This window comes from Engraulis encrasicolus, chromosome 19 (genome assembly GCF_034702125.1).
Source record: "Engraulis encrasicolus isolate BLACKSEA-1 chromosome 19, IST_EnEncr_1.0, whole genome shotgun sequence".
Classification (NCBI taxonomy): Eukaryota; Metazoa; Chordata; class Actinopteri; order Clupeiformes; family Engraulidae; genus Engraulis; species Engraulis encrasicolus.
Window position 1 is genome coordinate 7,652,606 of NC_085875.1, and position 19,913 is coordinate 7,672,518.

Genomic DNA, 19,913 nt, shown 5'->3' on the forward strand with positions numbered 1-19,913 from the left:
CAGGAATACAGCTCGATGATAGCCAATGGATTTCATGTAGCAAGATCCCGCAGCTAGTAATGGTCAATGACAGAGAGTGTTGGTGTAATTGCAATACAACTTGTACGCCAATACCGATGCAAGAATTAAATCACAACGCTTGCTTAGCGGTAAGAGAAAAACAGATCGATTTGAACGTGGGAAGGCAAATAAAATCCATTTTCACAGAGATGGCCCTAGTCTCATTATATCTGAGAAGTGTCTTCTCAGCTGCTTATATCAAGCCAGTCAGCCTGAAGTCCATCGACTTAAAATACTCTGCAAAAAAAAAATCATGCATGTGCCACTGTAAATTGTCTCTGGTAAATTGCTTTTGCATCAATGGCATTGAAATTGATCGCCTTCTGACATGTTCATACTTCATGTTGGTGATGTTGATCTACTATACGGTATGCCTGCCAGTCACACAGTGAGACGGCTTAAGGCTATAGTCTATTAAAACCAATGCAACACACCTTCATCTCTGTTATAGAAATAGTTCCCTTTAGTACTTGGGAAATGTGATCTTACTGAGCTATTATGTGTAGCCCTCAATATTCACTGGGTAAGGAAATGAATCCACTTGGGATTGATCAATCAGGGCCATATGTTTGTCCATTACACTGGTTGCACACGCAAAAAACACAAGCAGACTTTCTCGACTAATGTAGTCATTTATCAATGTGGCAATGCCATCTGTGAACATGTCAGGGGAACTGTCAACAAGGAACAACACTTGGAGGTTGTCATATTGTAGTGGTGCAAATGAGATAGGTGATTCTGAGAACCAGTGTGGTGTTGATGTTGTAGTGTGTGAAAGGCCAAATTCTCTACTCCATGCTGCTCTCCATGTGCTTTGTGTGTGTTGCAGCTGTAGTTGTGTTGTTGTTGATCTTGCTCAAGGACACTTCATGGGGTCAGGCAGAGCGCGTGGGGCTCTAAACAGGCACCCCAATAGCACCTGCACCACGATCTCCCGCTACGAATTGAGAGCTCCTCTGACCCATGCTGCTCTCTCGCATGTGTTCGTCTAGATCAGTGGTTCTCAACTTTTTTTTTTTTTGAACAAACGCCACCTTGACCTCGTCATAAGCCTCCCAACGCCCCTTCGCTTCGGCCCCATCATAGCCCTACCAAGTCCCCCGTTGTATTAAAAAAATGTAATGGACTAATGCCACCAATGACAACTAAGCACTGCCGCCACTCAACTGCATCCTTCTCAATGCCCCCCTAGGGCTCCCCAACGCCCCCTGGAGGGCTGTACTGCCCCCGTTGAGAAATACTAGTCTAGCTGCTGTAGTGCATTGCAGTGTAGTGTGGCGTTAATATTCTAGTGATGTTTTCATGCCTCCAACCACAGGTGCCGATTACCTTTTGGAGGCCAACTTTCAAGAATGAAATAGAATCATAATCAATGCTTTGTCTCTCAGTTGCACCTATCTGCACTGTTGTTGCTGTTTTGAAGGGCAAGCTCTCCATGCTCTCTGGTCTCTGAGAGATGGTGTGGTGGTGATGTTGTTGTTGCTATTGTTGTTGTTGTTGTTGTTGTCGTTGCGATGCTCTTTGGACCCCGTTTCTTGACAGTGTCATTGCTAACTAAGTTAGCGACTTACTTGGTTGCAATGCAATTTGCCATTGGCAACTTACTAAGTTTCTAACTAATTAGCAACGACACTGTCAAGAAACAGCGTCCTGCTTCATTCCATGCAGCTGTGCATATGTAGCCCTATGTGAAGGTAATGGTAATGGGGTGCTGTAGCAGGGCCACTGACAGGTGTAGTGTTGTTGTTTTGACAGGCATGGTCTCTGCTCTCTGCTGTATTTGGCTGTGCTCGTGTAGCTCTGTGTGGACTGTGGAGAGGTAACATGGTAGCCTGATTATCATCGACTTTCAAATCTCTTCAAAAGAGAGCATAACAATTAACATTTCCCAAACGGCATTTCTCAAATGGCCTCCCTTGGTTTCCTAATGACTGTTTGCTTCCCAACAAAGTGGGACGAGTTCCCGTATTTGTGGGAACTCAGAAAGTAGCAGCATTGCTCTTGACCTGACTGGTAGCAACGCTGAAGCTGTTGCGTCACTAGGAGGGCACGGCCTGGCTAGTAACATGGTGCTGTTGTTGTTGTTGTTGTTGTTGCTGTTGCTGTTGCTGTTGCTGTTGTTGTTGTTGTTGCTGTTGCTGTTGCTGTTGCTGTTGCTGTTGCTGTTGTTGCTGTGAAAGGCATGGTATCTGCTCTTTTCTGTATCTGGCTGGCTGCCCTCGTGTAGACCTGTGTAGAGAGGTTCCATGATTCGGTAATGTTGTTGTGACAGTCATGGTGTCTGCTCTCTGCTGTATGCGGCTGTGCACCAGTAGCTCTGTGTGGAGAGATGACGTGGTGCTATAGCGTTGTTGTTGTTGTTGTTGTTGTTGTTGTTGTTGTTGTTGTTGTTGTTGTTGTTGTTGTTGTTGTTGTTGTTGTTGTTGTTGTTGTTGTTATTGTGAAAGGCATGGTCTTTGCTCTTTGCTGCATCTGGCTGGGTTTGTGTAGTCTGTGTGGCGAGGTGACATGGTGCTGTAGTGTTGTTGTGAAAGGCATGGTCTTTGCTCTCTCCGCTCCATGTGGCTGCCCTCGTGTAGACCTGTGTGGAGAGGTGACGTGCAGGAGGGCTGCATCAGAAGCGACCGTCACCCGCACGACTGTCAACTCTGTCATGCACCTGACTCACGTGTGGGGACAGGCTGGAGGGAGGGCACACATCTGTGGAGGGAGGAGGACCAGGAGGTGTGTGTGTGTGTGTGTGTGTGTGTGTGTGTGTGTGTGTGTGTGTGTGTGTGTGTGTGTGTGTGTGTGTGTGTGTGTGTGTGTGTGTGTGTGTGTGTGTGTGTGTGTGTGTGTGTGTGTGTAGGAAGCCTCAGCTGTTGCAGGGTGTGTACATTAGTGTTGTTACCTGATGGTGTGTGTGTGTGCGTGTGTGGCTGTGTGTGTGTGTGTGTGTGTGCGCGCGCGCATGGATGGTGGCGTGCATGCGTGCGTGCGTGCCGACATGTGCGTGCGTGTGTGTGCAGCAGTACCTGCTTAGGTCCTCATGGTGAGTTGATGCTGCTGGAGAGCAGAGCAGAGTAGAGTAGAGCCCTTTGCAAACCCACATGGGGAGCCATGCAGCCACTGCAGAGTTGTTGACAAACAATTAAACTATGAATACACATGAAAATGCAGCAGCATTGCTGGAGAGAGTGGAAGTCAAGGTACATTTCTGATGGCAACAAATAGGGGTCTTTAGAGTCTGTGCGTCAGGGCACTGCAGTCTTGTTGGCAAATAATTAAAGAATGCATGAAAATGAATCTATAGCTTTGCTGGAGTGGAAGTCAAGGTACATTTCTGATCCCAAAAAGGGTGCCTTTAGAGTCAATGTGCTTAGCATCGTAGAGGAGAGGAGAGGGGAGTAGCATAGAGAGAAGAGTAGAGAAAATGCAGTAATATTTCCAGATATTTCAAGGCTTTCTGATCTCATCACAATTAAGTGCAGTCTTTGTAATAAAGTATGCTGAGTAAAAAAAGAATAAGTGCGATATCGATCCTGAAGGAAATGAAGATGTCAAGTGTACAGTACATCATATACTACAAATCACATTTACACATTTATTTATTCATTTCGATCACAGACGCCTTAACTTTCACAGTCTAAGAGGTGGTACAAAGGGTGAGGGAAACAAGGAATGGAATGCAGTGGAATGGAATGGAGTGCCACGCTGTAACCTCTGAGGCTCTGGTTGAAAGCAGCGGTTTAGTGTGACTCATTCAATGAAATGTGATATAGTGTCATCTTATGTCATGTGGTGTTTAGAAATCAAACAGGAGAGGTCATCATGAGGAATACACGATAAATTTTGCAGTGTTAATTCAACACTTAGTAAGTTGAATTAACATCTTCCAGAGCAGTGGTCTCAACCCTTTTTTAAAACAAATGCCCCCTTGTCCTCATCATAAGCCTCCCAACATCCCCTTTACCTCATTGCAAGTCTTCCAACACCCCCCTTAGTATTAAAAATTAAAATAAAACTATTGTCCCCCCATTTCTCCCTCTTATCTCTCAACGCCCCCCGAGGGCTCCCTAACGCCCTTGGGGGGCTGTAGTCCCTGTTGAGAATTACTCTAGAGCAGTGTTTCCCAACCAGGGGTATGTGTACCACTAGGGGTACGCGAGCACACTGCAGGGGGTACTTGGAAAAATGTAATTGTAACAAATGTATGGTATTTAGTTACATTGGGATAGAGAAAGCGATATAGAACTTGAGTTGGGGGGTACTCATGGCACAACGGAAATGTATAGGGGGTACACAAGACAAAAAAGGTTGGGAAACACTGCTCTAGAGTGTATTTGGTCCCAGAGTATTCTGTAAGGTGTTGAAATAACACTGCATTTTTACTGTGTAATAATATGTAGCTTCTGACAACAGGAATAGCAACTCAACCAGCTTGCAGCTTGTTGTCATCAGTGGGCAGTGCAGGGAGAGCATTGTCAGAGAGAGTCATTGTCCTCTTTGTCATCGTTGTCCTCTAACGAGGTTTGTTATGATGCAACAGCTTACCATTTAATTTACAGCAGGGGGGGAAAGCCATGCAGCGTTCGTCTTAATTGGCTTACAATTACAATGTTTTGTAGTCAGGTTTATTTTGTTTCGTGTCGACTCGGCGTGTTGTGCTGCAGCTTATGAGGAGGCTAGGTATGGGCTATGTGGAGGAGTGCAGTGGGAGGCCGTGGTAATCAGAACAAGCAGATGCTCCACTGCCTTTGGACGCCGCTGCCCCCTCCACCACCTCCACCTCCTCCACCTCTCAGAGTGCATTCACTTAATATTTTATAAGGCGAGCAAGAGGGGTGAGAGCTGGAATGGCGAGGGCACTGGGGCGTAGTGGGGGAGGAGAGAGAGGTCTGTGTTGTCTTGACAGCCTAGGTAGAGTGTTTTCTGAGAAAAGAGGAACTTGTGGGAAGTAAGGGTTATGCGTGGGCTTACTGAAATACCTTGGCATATGTCGAAATTAAATTTACAACGCTGCTGTTGGGGCTGGCTCACTGCCAAGAGCACGCTCCATGCACCGCAGCCACTTTGGCAGGGCTGGACTGGGAGAGATATAGGGCCCGGGCTTTTTTGGCTTAAAGGGACCCCTCAAATTAGCGGTACAGAACTGTCTCACCGGTGGGCCTTGCACATGTTTTTTTACATTTCTGAAAATAGGGGCCCACAAGGGTCCAGGGCCCACCGGGAAATACCTGCTATGCCAGATGTCCAGACCAGCGTTGCACTTTGGCTACAAATCGAGGAGGATCCTGACAAGATTACGGTTGTGTTTTTTGGGGGGGAGCTGGTTCTACTTCCACAGCTGATTCATTCAAAGCTGTTTTCTTTTTTGTTGAACTATCACACGTGCTCAGTGGGTTTTTTGTGCGTGTGTGTGTAGTCCATCACTTCAAGGAATTCAGTTTATGGATGTAATAAAATCAAAATAGAATGGAACAGACTGCCTGTTATTTCCAGTGTACAGTGTAGTTTATCTGGCCAGGTCATGCCCTCCTATTGATGCAACACCTTCTGCGTTGCATCTAGTCAGGCCAAGAGCAATGCAAATATCATTTCTGATCTCCCAAAAAAACGGGAACTCCACCCTCTTTGTCGAACCCCAGTCAACTAGTAGCAAACCCATTTGGGAATTGTTAACTGTTATGGTCCTGGTCAGACCAAGTCTCGAAGAGATTTGAAAGACGATGGTTCGATGGGCGATCAGGCAGTAGTTTATCCACACTGTGCACTATAGGCCATATCAGTGAGATGAAACAGTTAGCCAGTTCAACATACATATGTCTACAACATACAGTAGAAAAAAAGATGAAAATGAATTGAATTCCAGTATCAGAGACGGAAATGAGAAGTTGGGCAATGGCAATATCGGGTGTAATATACTTTCCTATGTGTGACACACAGGTGTTAAAACCACTGTTATTTTGGGATGCGGTAGTAGGCTAGCTGTGAAAACGTGTCGGCCTTTAGGGCATGATTTCTGCATAGTTGTCGAGACAGAGTGGCGTGGTGCTAAAAATAGCCCAAGCATCTTTTTTTCCAAGGTAGAGGTGAGGCGGCAGAGGCACATCCTGAGATCTGGCTGTTAGGTGTGAAGACAGCACAGAACAAAATGCAGCTGGGTCTATCCCATAGCAATTCACTTGTGCTGTAGTTTACAGAATATGCACGCAGAGAAATTGAAGTATCACTTCTTTGAACAGGTTTTGCCTCAGCAACAAGCTTTTTACCCACTTACATACATAGTGATTTTGCTGTTTGTACTCCATAACAGTTGTCATAGCAGGTTCAAAGATATTCACAGAATAGTGAGAGTAGTATCCTCAGAAAGGGATAAGGAAATCCTTTCAGGAAAAGCTAAAAGGTTCATTATCTTTTCCTTTCAGTTATCTTCAGTTTGGTCCAGCAGCTGTGTCATTGATGTGCGCTCATTCTCTGACTAAGAAAATAATTTATCAATCTCAGTCTAGAGGTGTACTCATGATGTCGAGTTATGCTGTTATATATTGGGGTTCAGCCTTACTGTATTAACATCCAGAGTCAGGGTCACTGACAGCTTTGGCCGGACCCGGGACAAAGTCATCTGAAAGCCCCCCCCCCCAACCAATACATTGCAATGAGAAGCCAATTCTGGGCCCTCTTCCTCCATGGGCCATGGGACAACTGACCCCTTTCCCCCCCTGTCGGCTTCCCTGATCAGAGCTGTTGTGTTCTATTACTTACTGCTCTATGACACCTCTGTGTACACACTAGACTACTGTATAAATTTCATGTGCCAATACTCATGAATATGCAGCTATCCATGACATTAGCACATTTCAACACATGCTCCAAATGTTTGACTGATGTGTTTATGCATTCTTTCTTTGTTCCCCTCTCTTCACTCCTTTCTCTCTCTCCTTCTCTTCTGTATCCTCCTGTCTGTACTCATCTTTCACTCCATGTCCACCTTACTCCTCTCTTTCTCGCTCTCTGCTCTCTCTCTCTCTCTCTCTCTCTCTCTCTCTCTCTCTCTCTCTCTCTCTCTCTCCTTATCCTCTATTTCCCTTCACCCCTGTTGCACTCTCTGTTCTCTCTTATCCCCTCTTCCTCTCGTTCTCTCCTCTCTTCCTCTCAACCCTGTTCCTCTTTCACACCCCCTTTCCATTCCTTTCCTCCCTCAACTCCTCCTCTACCTCCTCTCTATGATGTATGCTTCTCTCTGGCCTGGCTTTCCTCCCCATCTCTTTCTTTCTTTCTCCTACTTTGATTTTCTCTACCCATCTCATCTCTACACATCTCCCGTTATCTCTTTCTCTTTCTCCTGTCTCCATCCTCCCTCCCTGTACTTCTACTACCTACAACTACTCTACTACCTCCTCCTCTCCTCTCCTCTCCTCTCCTCTCCTCTCCTCTCCTCTCCTCTCCTCTCCTTTCTTTTCTTCACCTCTCCTCTCCTCCTCCCCTCATCTCTCCTCTCCTCCTCTCTCCTCTCCTCTCCTTGCCTCCTCCCCTCCTCTCCTACTCTCTCCTTTCTTCTCCTCTCCTCTCCTTTCCTCCTCTCTCATCTCCTCCTCTCTCCTCTCCTCTCCTCTCCTATCCTCTCCTCTCCTCTCCTATCCTCCTCTCCTCTCTCTCCTCTCCTCTCCTCTCCTCTTCTCCTCTGTTCAGCATGCCATCGAGGCGGTGAGTGCGGGGGTGAGCCCCATCGGAGCCACATCCCACGACTCCAGCCACTGGGACCTGGGCAGCTCCTTCTTCTTCGCAGGCACCGTCATCTCCACCATAGGTAAACAAACCCTTCCCCTTTCTTTCTTATATATTTTGGGCTTTTTGCCTGTGTTATTATTTGCCATTTGAAGAGGTGAATATGAAATGATGAGGAAATGATCCCCGCTTCAATTTAAATGTTTAATTCTAGGGCCCAGCTGTGGGTTCGATTCCCGACCCGGGTCATTTCCCGATCCTTCCCGGGCCGTCTCTCTCGCCCACTCATTTCCTGTCACACTCTTCACTATCCTGTCTAAATAGAAGTTGAAAATGTATATATATATATCGTATTTAAAAAATCTAGTACTTTTAGTACTCTTGTAAAATGTCTGCAAGGTAAACATGTTCAACTAATCGACGTAATTCAAGATAAATTGCTACAGTAAAGTGTATGTAAAAACAATAGGTAACCTTCTCTTACCGTTAGCCCTCCGTTTCTCTTGGTCTCTCTGCCTCCCATGAGCCCCTCTGTCATCTGCCCTTCAGCCACGCGTTTGGCTTTGCATGTGAGCTGCTGCTGTGTCGGCCGGATATAATCAATACAGATGATCGCTGATTATTTTAAACAGTCCCCCCAGCGCTCACCTGAGGGAAAAAAATGCATGTGTGTCTGTGCCCTGTTAGTGGCTTTGAAAGGCAGGGAAAACACACACACACACATACACAAACAAATGCACTGCACACACACACACACATACACACACACAAAGACAAAGACACACACACACACACACACACACACACACACACACACACACACACACACACACACACACACACAGACGCACGCACGCACGCACGCACGCACGCACGCACGCACGCACGCACACACACACACACACAAAGACACACAGACACTGTCATCGCACTGATGCATGTATTGAGTGTAATGTCCCCTGCCATCTGCTAGGGTGAAAGAGGAAGGGGAGAGGCTGCTCTCGTCTCGTGGGGACAGGAAGACAGGAAGGGAAAAGGCATATAGGCGCTCGCTTGTCAAATCCTGCAGCACACAGCCCCCAAAATAAGGGAAACTGTCCTGACTTCAGTTCTGTCAAAAAGACTAAAAGAATCAAATATTAGCTTGCTTTTACCATCGCGTAGAAGAAGCAGAAGAAAAAGAAGAAACTCAGCTTCTTCTACGCGACAGTAGAGTCCGTCCTCCTCTATGGCAGTGAATGCTGGACCCTGAAACCAACCCTAGAGAAGTCCCTTGATGGGTGCTACACCATGATGCTGTGTGCAGTGCTTAACATCAGTAAAAGTGCTCATGTAACCAACGAAACCCTACACGAGGGAATATCAAGGGTGAGCGAGAAGATAGCTGTAAGGAGAAGGAGACTCGCAGGACATTGCCAAAGGCACCCAGAACTGACAGCCAGCAAACTGGTGCTATGGGAACCATCACATGGGTGCCGGTTAAGAGGACGTCCCACACTAACATTTGTGGACCTACTCAAGAAGGATGCCGGAGCCCAGAGTACCAGCGAACTGAGAAGATGTATGGAGAATCGGGATGACTGGAAGCAACGATGGAAGGCTCGTCTGAGGACGACCTAGAGAGACCATACCCTTTGTGCAAATGAATTAAAGAATAGCAGAGAAGAGTATATTGTTTATAAGCAATAAAATATGGGTTGATAATGAGTAGCTTTTCTTAGTAGTAATAACATTTCAGTAGTAATAACATTTTATTACTCAAAAAAAGCAAAGAGAATTATACGTTTTTCATCCGTGCCTGAACAGAGGGAAACGGCCAGGTCATCTGCGCGACCATGTCATCTGAATTACAAATTCACTTCACTTTCACGTGCCTACCACAGCAATAATGAATTACAGTTTTTCTCGATTGCCTACACACAATTTTCGGAATCGGTCTTCGAATTCTCAAAACTCTACACACAAATCTCCAAACCTCACACACAATGGGCCAAACTCTTCACTGCCTCTGAAAAATGCACGTCTTGTCTCAAAACAATGTACTCTCTTCTAAAAACCTCATTTTGTCGTCAAATGACACACACAGACAGTCACTACAATACACATTTGCAGACCCATTAAAACACTGTTGGGCACAGGGTAAAACTAATTTCTCCCAGTAACTTGGGCTTTTTTTGTTCTGGATTGCATGGATACTGTGACATAAGTTGGAAAAGCTTCATTCCCACAACACACAAACAAAAACAGAAATATTTGTACAGTGTATGTCTTTTTCACAAAAATAACACAAAGATACTAAAGAGGGTATTTTTCTGTAGTAAAATACTGAAATATTGTTTTTAGACTCGGAGTACACAGACGTGTATATATTTTACATATTTTTAAAAATATTTAAAAATTGCACTAATGTATTGTAAAATATTGGGTAACCACATGAAAGTTATGTCTTGTATAACATATTCAAAAACTAAACAAATGGGTTTTCTCCTTGCATCCACTCATTTTTTATCAATATGACATGCAATGTGTGTCCTTATGGGGTGATGATTTCAGATTGTAAACCGGTATGAAGAGAGTTTGCCCATGTGATGAGGAAGTGAACATAGTTGCAGTTGATTGTAGTGTTGTGAATGACAGTGTGTTCCATGAGAAACCCAGTGTTTTTCTTTATGAAAATTGAGTGTAATCCAGAGAATTGTGTGTAATGGCGTGAAAAGAGTGTGTTTTAAAACTGGAATTTGAGTGTTAAGTAGGAATTGTGTTTAGTGTTCAGTGACATTGGTTAGGGGAGTTGGGAAATGGGTGAGATGTTCCGAGAATTGTGTGTGAAGTACCAGAACTTCTGTGGAGGNAATCGAGAAAAACTGTAATAAGCATGTCAGGGACAATGACATGTGCTCGGCTCGGAGTTTACCTGCTCTCTGTGTCCTTCATGGCACTTTGAATGCCATACTGTTAGAGATCAAATCAATCGCTGCTCTATTTGCATAAGGGATTTGCATATACATTGATTCTATTAACCGGCTTTGCACTGATTGATCTATTTTTTGTGGTGTCGCTGTCTGTTGATATATGCTGTAAGTATGGGGTTTATTAATGTGGTGTGTCTGTCTAATCTATGTCTCACAATTGGCAACAGTATACTTACTTGTCTTGTTTCCATGCACCTTGGCAAAGCAAAGGTAGAGGTATATTGATTATAGTATACTTACCTTTCTTTAAAAAAAATAATTTTTAGCCTTTTTCTGATCGTACAATGAAGAGAGAGACTGGTAACCAAAGGGAGAGAGAGAGGGGGGGAAGGGCTGGGAAATGACCCAGGCTGGATTCGAACCGGAGTCCCCATGACCAATGTTAGCATACTGCATCACGGCACCCCCATACTTACCTTTCTTGTCTTCTCCCCTTGCACATTGCCACAGGCAGACGAATTGGTTTCCCAAAGTGGGGTGCGTGCACCCCTGGGGGTGCGTGGCCTGCCATAAGGGGGTGCATGAGCTGAATAGAGCAATGGCTGATATGTGTGTTTTTATACAGAATTCATGAACATTATGTAGTTTTTAATTGTTTGGTGAATTGTATGCTTGAAGGGTCCATCTGAAGTGTAATTTATAACTCCTAGACTTGTAATAATGGCAGAAATAACGTCAGGGCTGTTGGAAATGAGGATTGCCCAAAATGTGTGGCTGTGCAACATTCGCTTAGGGGGTGCGCAAGGACATTGAAATGTAAAAGGGGGTGCGCAGGGGGAAAAGTTTGGGAACCACTGGGTTACAGTATACTTACCTTTCTTGTCTTATCTCTGTTGCCCATTGTCACAGGCTATGGGAACATTGGCTATAGTATGCTGTACTTACTGTACCTTTCTTATCTTGTCTCCTCTTTGCACATTGTCACAGGCTATGGGAACATTGCACCCAGCACTGAAGGTGGTAAGATCTTCTGTATCTGCTACGCGATCATCGGCATCCCCCTGTTCGGCTTCCTCTTGGCAGGCATTGGCGATCAGCTCGGAACCATCTTTGTCAAATGCATCCTCAGGGTGGAAAGGATGTTCAGGGTAAGAAGCTTCTTCAAAACAGACAGACACCTTACTTCAAACTTTATCTTCTTGTCTGTTGCCCCTTGCAGTTTGAGTAGCTGTTATATTTCTGTAAAGAGTGTCTAAAATAAATGCTGGTCCCTTACTGAAAAAAGACAGAAAAGAGCCTTTTATCAAACATTCTTGGACACTTTGTTCTCAGAGTCTTACCTCAGCACTCGTTGAAAGAAAAAAAAACCCAAAAAAACCGACAGACACAATATAGTATATTCTGTAGATTATAGCACTAATATCCTATCATCAAAATGTTCTCAAAGTCTCATTGTCATTATTGTCTGTTAGCCTGGAGGTTCACTTCTACCAGTGAGAGCCTTTTAACTCTAATGGGTTCACGTAAAAAGGAGCAGCTTTCCTCGCTAGCGGCAAGGCTTACAGTTTCATCTTCTTTTTTTTTGATGTGACATAGCAATTGTGGTGGGCTTTGATTTCCACATTGAGTGCAGAGCTCATTTAATAGGCCTCAGTACAGCCTACGTGATGAACTGTGAACACAACACCACCGCCATATTGACTTTTCCATTGCATTCATTAAACTAATTAGGTGTTTCCAGATTCCTGAAACGGAACACCATTACCTCTGTCTTCAATGTGTGGAGTGAGGTCTATAGTTAATGTAATATATAGCTAACGTAATATATCGCTAACGTAATAAATTGCACCTTCATATATTACGACCACATCTCGCCAATCATGAAGTCTAGTGTTAACGAAACATATTGAATCTTCATATATTACATCTGCACCTTACAATAGATTATCTACTGACATGTTTACTGCCTCACTGATTGATCCGTGGTGGCTGTAAGGCTGAGTGACCTGACTTGCGTACGTGCCATCGTTGTACCTCCTGTAGCAGAGACACAGAGAGATCAGCCAGACGAAGATCAGAGTGACCTCCACCATCCTCTTCATCCTGGCCGGATGCCTGGTGTTCGTGGCTCTGCCGGCTCTTATCTTCAAGAGCACGGAGCGCTGGACGGCGCTGGAGGCCATCTACTTTGTAGTCATTACCCTGACGACCGTCGGCATCGGAGACTATGTGGCAGGTAAATGACGATTCTACTCGGTAACTTTTGCAGAGTTATTTCAAAGCTTAGAGAGTTTAATTTACAATTATACTTAGAGAGTCCAAATGTTTACAATCCAGCGCTTGTTATGAACTGTAGTTTGTTTTCCATCATACTGTGTCATTTGGTGGTGATGGAGTCCTTGAGAAGTTAAAATGCAAGCCATTAAAGGCCTGCTGTATTTTTGCTGTAGTTTACGTCAAACCCATCTCGATTAGTCTAAATTATTCCAATTCAATTTTTTAATGTTGAAATGAAATGTAAAGCATCCCCTCAAGGCCCCAGTTTGCTGTGTAATAACGCAACATTGAAAAGTGCACTGCACTTTGTATGTTGACCGAGATGAGACAGCCTGTTCCATCAAGCGTATGATAAGCACAGGTACAGAAGTCAAACTCTCATAAATTAAATTTATGGAGCAAGGAGCGCACATTAAATCAGGAGGCCCCTGTTTGCTCGCCATTAATTTATGGTATTGATTTTTTTTTCTCCGGCTTTGTCGATTCAGGCAATCAGCAGCAGGGACAAATGCTCAGGAGCATGCTATTTTTAGAAGCAGCTGCATCTCTTTAAAGGAGCATTTGTTGTGTCGATATGACCTAGCCGTCGAGATGAACTACAAATCGCTCCTGGAGCTGGGGTTAGGGTTTTGGTTAGGACTATGTTACTAACAGGCTACTGGTAGCTCGTTTTAAACGAAGCAGCCCATTTTGACATTTCAACGAAGCAGCCCATTTCGACAGAACACCTACCCATATTGCCAGGGAAGCCGACAGGAGATGGGACAGAGGGATCAGTTGTCGCAGGCCCAGGGAGAGAGGGTGTCCAGAATTGGGTCCTCATTACATTGTATGTATTGGGTGGAGGGCCCTTTCCGATTACTTTGTCCTGGGCCCGGCGAAAGCTGTCAGCGGGGCCTGCTCATTGCCCTTTCCTTGTTGCATTTGTCATCTTTCCATCCCCCACTCATACCAGAGAGAGTAGAGAGAGAGAGGTTCCATTGGCCCATTGTTTCCGGGTTCTATTATTGGGGGGGGAAATCCCCCTTTAGGCAGACCTAGGCAGACCTGAGGACTGTTCTATTCAATGCTAGGAGCATTATGACACGCCCCTTTAGGCAGACCGGAACCTGGTCACGTTAGGTGCCCATAGAAACCTATGATGTTGGCATATCTCTATACTTAAAGATTCTCTGCTCATACCGTTGTTTCCATGTGTGTAGGTGGGGACCGGGAGATCGAGTACAGGAAATGGTACAAGCCATTGGTGTGGTTTTGGATCCTGGTGGGATTGGCCTACTTCGCAGCAGTGCTGAGCATGATCGGAGACTGGCTACGGGTGCTCTCCAAGAAGACCAAGGAAGAGGTGCAGACCACTCACTGGCTTTTGTCATTACGCTATACTTTATAATTAGTGGTGTAGTCTACTTTTTTATGGTGGGTATACTGTATATTTGAGCATTTTTTGAAGTGGGTATACTGTATATATTTGTGCTATTCAAAACAATGTATCAATCAATTTTAAGTGGGTATACTGAAATCCCTGAAATTTAGAAGTGGGTATACTCCGTATACCCGCGTTCTACGTAGACTACACCACTGTTTATAATTAGTGAAAGTGAAAGTGAAAGTGAAAGCCCAACTGGGAAACTCCAGCTCCCATTGTCATTGTGACACAGCACTCCACAGCACTTTACTGCACACTGCACACAACGAAATTGCATTTATGCCTCACCCGTGCAAGGGGGCAGCCCAATGTCTCTTAGTACCTCGCCACCTTGAGGAGTCTTGGGAAACATACCTAACAGGTCTCTACTGTAAGAGCTCTGTGTCTGTCTATTTTCATGTTTCAGAGCTAATTTGATGAAAACACTGAAAAGCTACATCACAATGCCTTTGAGAAAATGAAGAAATATTTCAAGAAACACAATGATGTTGTTTTGGGGAACGAAATGTACAGTAAAGAGACCAAACAAAACACGCTACATTTGTCAAGTCAAGTCAAGTCAACTAATGTACACGTATGTTATAGCAGACACGTGTTACATTGTGTTGAAATGTGTAATAATTGTACTGTGTGTGCATAGCTATATGTTTTTGTAAGGAGTGTTACTGTTTATCCCACAAAGTACCATGCCGCATGGATCCTGGAAATATAACACAGTTGAAAAGAAAAGAACCTGGCTTGACCCTTGACCTCTGACCCTTAACCCTTAACCCTTGCTATGTGTCCCTCAGGTGGGCGAGATCAAGGCGCACGCGGCCGAGTGGAAGGCCAACGTGCGGGCTGAGTTCCGGGAGACGCGGCGGCGCCTGAGCGTGGAGATCCACGACAAGCTGCAGCGGGCGGCCACCATCCGCAGCATGGAGCAGCGGCGCCGTCTGGGCCTGGACCAGCGCGCCCACTCCCTGGACATGCTGTCGCCCGAGAAGCGCGCCGTGCTGGCCAGCCTGGGCGCCGGCGGCGGCCGCTTCAGGGGGGCCACCTCGCAGGAGAGCATCGGCATGGACTCGACCAAGCTCAACAACCTGCGGGGGCTGCAGGCGGCCCGGGCCGCGTACGAGGCGGCCAGCATCGCGGCCTCGGGGGAGGAGGAGGGGAACAGGCGTCCTCCTCAGGCCTCGTCGGAGGAGAACCTTTTCAATCGCTTCGGGTCGCTCACCAAGTTGGCTAAGCAGCGGAACAGGGTCCGTGATCGGGAGCGGGATCGGGATCGAGATCTGCGGAGGAACATTCCAGAAGAAGTGCGCAGAGCCTGCGAGTACCTGGGCGGCAGCAACACCACGCTGGGGGAGAACGAGGTGGATGAGAGGGATGAGGAGGAGGAAGAGGAGGAGGAACAGGAGCAGGAGCAGGAGCAGGAGGAGCAAGATGAGATGATGATGGAGGAGGAGGAGGAGGTGACGCGGGAACAACAGAAACTTGACAAGGAGGAGAACACCACCCTCAACGATCTCAGCCAGTACCTGCCGGATAAGCCCAAATTGGTGCAGAACGGCTTTGTCCCCTGTCAGGCCAAGGAGCGAGAGATGGACAAAATGCTGGAGGGCAGAGAGCATCAGCCATAAGGGATGAGAGACTATAAGAGACTGTGAGCGGTTAAAAAATGAGAATAAAACTGTGAAGGCTTTCAGACCAAGGAGGACAAGGAGGACGAGGAGGAGGAGGAGGAAGTCAGACGTGTCAAAAAAAAGAAAAAGAAAAATGTGCCTTTCTGTTTTTTGTACATCTTCTTCACAGTGGACTTGACTTGAAGTGACTTGACTGGACACGCATGAACTTTGTACACGGTCACTTACAGTGCCCGCATGTCACCATTTCAGACACTGCACAATCGAAAAGGTCACCAGACGCTTTGCAGTGACAACGTTGCTGATCACTTGCTTTGAAAAAAGGGGGAGACTCGGTAGGAGTCCCAGAGTCCCTTGAGAATGACCTGACGCAGGCAGCCCATCAATAACTGACAAGACTATCATAAAACGCGGAGGCCATATGGAAGAGGACAGCCTATGCTTTTTAACTGTGTGATACACAGTTCAGTACTTGCTGAATGGGCAAGCCATCAATAGTCACCTCGATACATGTGAATGCATCGTGACATGCTCCGCCAATAATGACAACAACATCAATCTCATGTCCTTGTCATGTTAGGATGAAAAAAATGTGTTTACTATGTAATGCATTTGATCACATTCATCTTAGAACTATACAGCTCTTGGGTTTGTTTGGAATCTAAGCCATTTTTTGGATGTCAGCACAGCATCGGAGGAAAGAACTGTGGTGAATTTCACCCATCAACGCCTAACGGCAAAATGCATATCCAAATGTTAACTGTTGAATGAAGCAAGAGAGCAGACTGTGTCACATCTTTTTTCAAATCCACTCTCTTAGTGTGTGGAAGGTCAGCAGCTTATTGGAGTATTGGATAAGTGGTTGTTCAATCTCTGTAAATAAGAAAAATAGGGATTGGCAAAGTTGATACCATGTCAATGGATGATTGAATGCTGCCATTTTGTGTCTTCCCCCTAATAGATATTTCAAATAATCAATTAAATAATTTCGCAGACATACGTACATGGATGGTTTGGGGCAAACAGAATGACCTGAATGTTGCCATCCAGTGTAGCAGCTGAAATGTTAGTACTTGTGATAAGATGAGAACCACTGCCTCCAATGGGAAGTGAATATTAGCAGACAAGACCAAATACGAGTGTAAACAATTGAAACACAAAAACACTGCATGCCGTTTTGGTAAACACTTTTGGGCATAGAATTGATGGACTTTTACTAGAGCTCTCAAGGACTGTTGGAAAGTGCCACACACCCCTGGTTGGGCATTACATACGATGTAGTGAGTGCCTTTTGAGAAATAAAGCAAAAACAACAAACTGAAAACTTGTTTGTGTTTAGACTCATCTCATTTAAGAACAATGCTGCATTTGTTTTTCTTTATTATGTGGTCTGTGGAATTTGCAGAAGTAGGTCTGCTCCACACTAACACCCTTTTCTTTCCTTAATTTTTTTTTTTTAAACTTCAAATTATTTTCAGACAAACGCACAATAATATCCTGCCTCCTTACCTAACTGCCTCTCGACTAAAAATGAAATAAAAATAAAAACAGGATAGGAAGGGTTCAATTAGGAGGGTTCGATTACGACTTCAAGATTGTGCATACTAATATATTTTAAATTCAGTGCCAACGGTCACATCTGTTAAGAGGTCACACAAGAATAGAATATCTACTCCTCTTGATAAAAAGCCTTGAATAATGACCTTGTTTGATATGTCACACACAGTTTAGCTAAATGTAGATAGGTGGTAATGTGGAGAAGCATACAGTAAATTGTGCAGGAGTTGGCTGAGTCATTGAGAAAGGAATTTTAGGAGGAATTTGGCACCTGGATAACCAAGAAACAGATTCACACTTCAAATCATATTTCCTTTGATCTGTGGCACCCGACGTCTATTGATAGATTTTATGGACTTCTAAAAGTAGAGCTACCGGTAAAATTGTGCAGCTGGAAAAAAAGAAATGTTTGTATGGCTTGGGAAATGGAATTTTTAATCAACCCATAAATTATCATTGAGATGGTTGGTCTTGCAAAGACCTTCTTGAAAGCGCTATACCACATTTACATCAAGCCTGGTGAGAATCTTTTCACCGTGAACAAAAAGCACAACAGCAGGTGAGGTGAAGAGGAGTCGCATGAGAGAGAGAGAGCTCGTCTCTTTCCGCGTTGTGGTATGAAAGGGCTTTGTGAGGGGGAAAAAAAACAAGCGTTATATAATGGAAGATAAATAGTCTTTGCTGACACCTGGCTCCGCACAAGGCTGGTTCGCATGAATTACTGTCGGTCCAGCTTCAAAAAGATGGAAGGGTTCTGTGGATCATGTTTGCGGTCAGACAGGGTCGTGCGTTCTGGCTAGTGGCCGACCATGCCACTGCTGCAGTAGCAGCAGCAGCAGCAGCAGCACGCTCTCTCACTGTTATCACAGGACAGGACAGCAGATTAATCACTACATAGCCAATAAAGAGGGGGGAGTGGATGGCTGAGAGACACACTGATGAACATAGAGAGATGGAAGACAGTGCAAGACACAGGGAAGGAGAGAGAGAGAGAGAGAGAGAGAGAGAGAGAGAGAGAGAGAGAGAGAGGCTGATGGGCAGAGAGCGAAAGAGGAAGATGAGAAAATGAGTAGTAGAAGGTAATGGATGGAAAAAGAGAGAGAGAGAGAGAGAGAGAGAGAGAGAGAGAGAGAGAGAGAGAGGATGGGCAGAGAGAGAGAGAGAGTAAGAGGAAGGTAGAGTGAGAGCGCAGAGATAAATTCTGCCTATCAGACCGGTCATCTATTACAGGAGGGTCTACAACCAAAGGAACCAAGGTTGACGCGTCCTCCACCTGTCGTGGACATCTCGTTTCCCGGTGTATTGATGACTCGTGATGGATGGCCTCACGTGCGGCTCTACTCCATCCCCATCATGGTGCCTGACTGCTAACGTGAAAACGCACTGTAAACAAGGAAGGGTGGCAAGCATGTTTACATGCTTTATACCGCAGTCTGTACCATACATGTGCACGAGGCAATGGCTTGCCACCCCCACCGCACTATGGATCATGGCTGCTGACAACTTTGGTCGGGCCCATGACAAAGTAATCTAAAAGGCCCTCCCCACCCAATACATACAAACTAATGAGGACCCAATTCTGGGCCCCTCCACCTCTACCTGGGCCTGGGACCATTGAACCTTTTGTCCCTCTCCCCTGTCAGCGTCTCTGCTATGGGTGCATTGCAATGACCGCACTGCATCAAGACTCCCACCAACCATCAGAGCGTAAACAGGCCACCACTGTAAATGTTTAAGAGGATTACGTCAACTTAACAGCCTTCCTGTTGTTCACTTGCATTAGCTAAACTCAGCCATGAAGACCATGATGTGAGGTGCATTGAGACCTGGGTATATGTGACAGGGATTTTAGTCGAGACCGCTTAGTCCAAGACCAAGACATTACCAAGACATTAGAGTAACGAGACCAAGACCAAGATAGACCTGTCGAGACCAAGACCAAGACAGGATGAAACCAAGTCAAGACTAAGAGCCCTAGACTAACCCTAGTGTGCTACATATTGTGAACTGAAGAACAAAAGTAGCCTACCATAATTAGGTTGAACTCTATGGCCTAAAATAAACATGCTTTAATATAAACTAGACAAAATACACGACAGGATATCTCTTTTAACATTGTGTCATAAGGTTTTGTGGTGAGCATAGGCGGCTTGATTTGAATGAAAAATCCATTCAAGACCGCTTAGTTCGAGACCAAGACAAGACCAAGACCAAAGTAAGTCGAGAACAAGACAAGACCAAGACTAAAGCAAGTCGAGAACAAGACAAGACCAAGACTAAAGCATGTCGAGAACAAGACAAGACCAAGACTAAAGCATGCCGAGAACAAGACAAGACCAAGACTAAAGC

General features: G+C 45.2%; 1 protein-coding gene across 1 annotated transcript in view; it reads left to right on the top strand.

Moving 5' to 3' along the window:
- Positions 1–17,266, top strand: part of kcnk10b (potassium channel, subfamily K, member 10b) — a 28,636-nt gene extending 11,370 nt beyond the window's left edge. Inside the window, exons 3-7 of the mRNA XM_063224017.1 lie at positions 7,732–7,849; positions 11,667–11,827; positions 12,723–12,915; positions 14,159–14,301; positions 15,174–17,266. Of these exons, the coding sequence (XP_063080087.1) occupies positions 7,732–7,849; positions 11,667–11,827; positions 12,723–12,915; positions 14,159–14,301; positions 15,174–16,004 (1,446 nt within the window). The 3' untranslated portion in view covers positions 16,005–17,266. The remainder of the gene's footprint in view (positions 1–7,731; positions 7,850–11,666; positions 11,828–12,722; positions 12,916–14,158; positions 14,302–15,173) is intronic.
- The last annotated feature ends 2,647 nt before the right edge of the window (positions 17,267–19,913 follow it).